General features: G+C 67.3%; 1 protein-coding gene across 1 annotated transcript in view; it reads left to right on the forward strand.

The window, feature by feature from the left end:
- EMIHUDRAFT_462911 (hypothetical protein) overlaps positions 1 to 1,406 on the forward strand; it is a gene marked incomplete at its 5' end in the record, with an annotated part of 2,095 nt that extends 689 nt beyond the window's left edge. Inside the window, 3 exons of the mRNA XM_005782406.1 lie at positions 796 to 920; positions 1,003 to 1,082; positions 1,236 to 1,406. Of these exons, the coding sequence (XP_005782463.1) occupies positions 796 to 901 (106 nt within the window). The 3' untranslated portion in view covers positions 902 to 920; positions 1,003 to 1,082; positions 1,236 to 1,406. The remainder of the gene's footprint in view (positions 1 to 795; positions 921 to 1,002; positions 1,083 to 1,235) is intronic.
- Positions 1,407 to 4,493: the final 3,087 nt, after the last annotated feature.

The raw sequence follows: 4,493 nt of genomic DNA on the forward strand, positions 1-4,493 counted from the left end.
GGAGGGCCAGGGAGCGCACGTGCTTCGATCGCCGGGGGCACCATGGAGGGTGCGCCTGCGCCACGGAGGCACTCCGGGCGGCGTATGCGATGTGGGGGGAGGGCCGGGGAGATGCTGCCTCGGCGCGCGCTGCCGCGACGCGGCACGGAGTCGACCGGGCCACGCCGGCGAGGGAGATGCGCTCCAGCGAGGGTCGCGTCCTTGAAACCGCCGACGCGTTCCTGGACGACAAGGCCGATCGACTCTGGAGGACGCGGTCAGCGGCGCTTCGCGAACTGGCACAGAAGGTTCGAGACGGCACGGATCCCGGGGTGGCCTGGGCGTGCAACTTCAGTCGGCCTCAGTGGCGCGTGTTCTCACCAGAACAGTGCCTCCGCGGCGCTGCGGCGGCGCCCGAAAGGCCGATCCGACCCGGCAGCCCCCCGGAGCGTGCATCCAAGCGTCCGCCACCGCCGGCTCAGCCCCGGCTCGACATGACTCTGGCCCGCGCGGGGTCGCCGACGGCGCCGAGTCGGCGCCAGAGGCACGCCCGGCGGCCGGATGGTCGCCTCGAGCGCTGAGCGGCTGCCGCCACGGTCACTTACGCTCGAGTTGCGCCAGGTGCGCCTCTCGGTGGCCCGGCGCGGCCGCACGTGCTCTCTGTAGATGTCTGCTCTCACTCGACGGCAGGCGTGCTCCGTGCTCTCGCCCGATTCTCTCCCTGCCGCCGGCCTCCGCCCCCGAGCGACCGCCGCCGCACACCGACTATTGCCGGTATGACTGCCGTCCCTCACTCAGCCGTCCGTTTGTCCTCAGCGCTCGCACGACCGACGTTCTTCCTCCTCTGCGGCCTCGCTCGGGCCCGCTCGTCGACACGCGCAACCAGCAGACGCCCGTGTCGGAGCTTCTGTGCCGGCTTTGAGCTTCCATCGCTGATGGGGGCACGCCCGGCCCGGCACTCTCGCACACCGTGGAGCGCGGCACCGCGCGCGCTCACGCCGCCCACCTTTGCTGCCTGCGCAGGTGCGGCTCTGTCCCGGCGGCTCACTCATCGAGCACCTCACGGCTGCGCGGCGGCTCACTCATCCGCACCACCGCGACCGGTGCGCCATCCCACATCACGCCTCTCGCCCACGTCCACCCGCACATACACTCTCTCACTCTGTCATGAGTAGTCTTCAATCGACACGGTCTCTTGGAGTAGTCACATCAGCACCGGCGCCGGCACAGCGCACCGCTACACTCGCCTCCGTTAGGTTGCAAACATCGCCCTCAACATCCGCTTGCGCCTCACACGTCCGGGGGCAGTGTCGCGTGAGCCACAGCTTAGCACCGACGCCAGGCTCTTAGCTGTTAGCTCTACGTGTACGTGTGTGTGTGGTGGGGGGGGGAGGGCGGCGTAGTCAAAAGAAAAGCCTCAGTCGAGAGAGGCTAGTAGCCCCTTCGAGTGCGGGCTCCGCGCCCGTCTTGTCCTGGCATATAAGAGAGGCGAATGGGACAGGGGTTGAAGGGGTACACGCTTGGTACCCGGCCGTTTTTCGCGTTTCTCTACAAAACTGTGTCCAAGCCGAAGGCCCGAAGCGCAGGTCCGAGCTCGACATGCGACCAACGTGGTCCCGCACACCAGTGCTCGTGCTCGCACGTGCGGCCGCCTCTCCTGCTCGACTACTCGTGCTCTGCCTCTGCGCGCTCGCTGCGTCCGTGCCACTTCTTCGCTGCCTCTCGCCGCTGCTCCTGTCCTTGACTGCGCCTCGGGTCGAGGCGCCAGCAGCAGCGTCAATGGAGTGGCTGGTCCAGGGATACCCGGAGCGCAGAGGCCAGAGCCAACCCTCGGAGGAGACCCGTGTTATGGCCCTGCGACCGCGCACCCCCCAGGGCTAGGGCTATCGTCTGGCAACTGGGGCGCTTCTTAGCTCCCCGGTCCTGGGCGTGCGGTTAATGACTGCACCCCAAGTGTGCTCACGGTGACACGGTTAGTGCTCCAACGCGACTCGAGGTGGTGTGGTGGGTCCACACAGGCGGTGCACAAGCCGCTGACCGCGCGCGCGTTTTGTCAGGCGTGGTGCGCGTCAAAAAAAGCACAAACGGATAGCGCGCGGGCGGACAGGGCGCCCTCGTCGCTCACATTCAATTTCTCAGTGAAGGTATCACGTGCCTTACCGTATAATATAGCCCACACAGACACACACCTCGGCCCCTGCGTGTGCTCTCGTGACGTGCATCACTTCATCTCTGCCACCCTGGCCGCGGCCTTGGTCTTCAGCGCAAACGCCTCGTTCTGCACACACACGATCGGCGGGGTGAGAGAGAGCAGGCGTGTCGGGCGGGCGCGATGTTCTGTGGCGCGCGCGCCGTTCTATCGACGTAGCCGTCCATCAGGCGCGTGATGCGCTCCACGTTCGACACGACGAGGAGGAGCCCGCCGAACGCTCCAACGTAGCCGAACGCCCCCGGGACATAGCGCGCGGGGTTCATCAGACACCGCGCGAAGCAGCTCGCCTGGACGCGGGCGGCGGCGGCGGCGTCAGCGCAGGCGGCGCCGGTGGTGGCGGCAGCCCGGCTTTGGTGCCGCAGTCAAACACGGGGGAGAGAGGTGCGGGAGGAGGCGCGGGCGGTGGCGGAACGGGTGGTGGCGGAGGTGGAACGGCGGAGGCGGGCAGGAGCACCTACTCCGCCAGCTCGAAAGAATTTACCAAATCCTGCACCCATCCCTCCCTTGGGGGGTCTGTTTTCTTTCTTTCCAACACCCTCGGACTGTCGCCGCCCCTGCCACCCCTGTGTCAGTGTGCCTGTGGTTGCGAGAGACTGCCAGTGAGAAGCTGGAGGCAGGTCGCTAGACTGAGATGAGACCGCCAGTGGAGTTGGGAGTCCACCGTGCACCGCGCTGCGAGCCTGTCGTGTCCCTTGTCAGGAGCAGGAGAGCCCCACCTGTGCCCCTGATCGTCCTTCCAAAATCCTGCTCGTGCAGGTGGGGACCCTGTCCTCCTCCCCCATCCCTCGTTTGGGCTGTCTGTTTGTGTGTTGTTTCTTTTCTTTTTTCGGACTGTCGAAAGAAATTTGAGTTCGCGTCCTTCTCAGAGGGAGCAGATCTCTCTCCGGGAGATGGTCTGTGAAGTGACTTGCGTACGTCTCTTCTAGATCTAGTTCCCACCAGTGCCGTGCACATTGGGCTAAACCCCACCTGGCTTCCTCCCGCTAAATACAAAGGCCGCGAGACAAGTTCTCTCTTGCACCTCGAAGCGCAGAAAGGCTGCCAACCTCCTCTCCCATCTGGCGCTTGCGTCGGGCAGCGTGGGCGCGGCATCCGGGACGGATGCGGGCCCTTCTCTCGCGGGATCGCTGGGAGCCGCTCGGCTCCCCACGCGCCGCCGAGCTGCGATGGCGCCACCGCAACGGCTGCCCCTCCTCGGCTCCCGCCCCGGGGCTGCCGAAATAGGTGCCCCGAGCCACCGTTTGCAACATCCGCGCGGATCGGCGGTGCTGCCGACGCCCCCCCGACCGGCAAACACCATCGGAAGGGCGGTGGTGAACGCTGCACCTCTCAAATGTCGTCGTCGTCGCGCAGTTCCCTTAAGTGACGTTCGGCGGCCGGCGGCGGCTGGCGGCAAAAAATCCGGATTTTCGTCTCTCGACGCGAAGATATGGTCCCGAGTCTCACTACTCGCCCCTCCATCCTGTAGGTCCGGACCTTGCCTGCTCAGTAGCCGCGATGTATCGTCGCCCTCATCGTCCGCGGTCATCCTTTCAGCCTCAAACGGGCCAAACGACTGTCTCGCCATCACCCATCTCGCCTCTCGCGGTCGCGTCACACCTTCCCTCGTGCCGCGAGTAGGCGCGTGAGTGATGGCCCTGCCGCCAGGTACACGGCTACACCTCGGGACGCCGTGCTGAGACGGGTAGAGCCGCCCCGCGGGAGCAAAAGCCGCCTCGCGCGCCTCAGCCCGCCGGGCCCCTCGGCGGCCAGTGTGGGGTTGATACGGCGGTGATAAACCCCTCTGACAGCAGCGCCTCACGGCGTGGGCTGCGAGGTCACTCGGGGTGACCCAGGGGGCGGCGGGGGAGCAATCTCCCGCCGGAGCAGCGGGTGATATTCCCGCTACTCGCTCGAGTTTGAGGTGCGCCGCGCCTCGCCTGTGTTGCCTTCCCGGCCGCCCCAGCCGCCCTCACCGTTCCTCATCCCCTCCCCCACCCCCTCCCCCTCAGGCTAGGCCCTCGCCACCGCCGCTGCCGCTGTCTCCGCCACAGCCGCCGCCGTTTCCCTCCCCCCCACCCCCTCCGACGCCGTCGCCTCCGCTGCTCCCGCCACCACCGCCGGCCGCCTCAGCTCTCCTTCGCCCACCTCCCACACACCACCAACGCCCTCCGCGCGTCCCCGCACGCCGCCTCCGCGCCCCCACGCCCCCACGACGACCTCCCGCCCCGCCCTCCCCGCGTCTCAGACCCTTGGCCGTGCTCCGCTCGGGGCGACTCGGCGCCGCCATCGCGAGCATGCCGTAGATCTCAGGTCATTACAT

The sequence above is a fragment of the Emiliania huxleyi genome (genome assembly GCF_000372725.1).
Source record: "Emiliania huxleyi CCMP1516 chromosome Unknown EMIHUscaffold_19, whole genome shotgun sequence".
In the NCBI taxonomy this organism is placed as follows: Eukaryota; Haptophyta; order Isochrysidales; family Noelaerhabdaceae; genus Emiliania; species Emiliania huxleyi.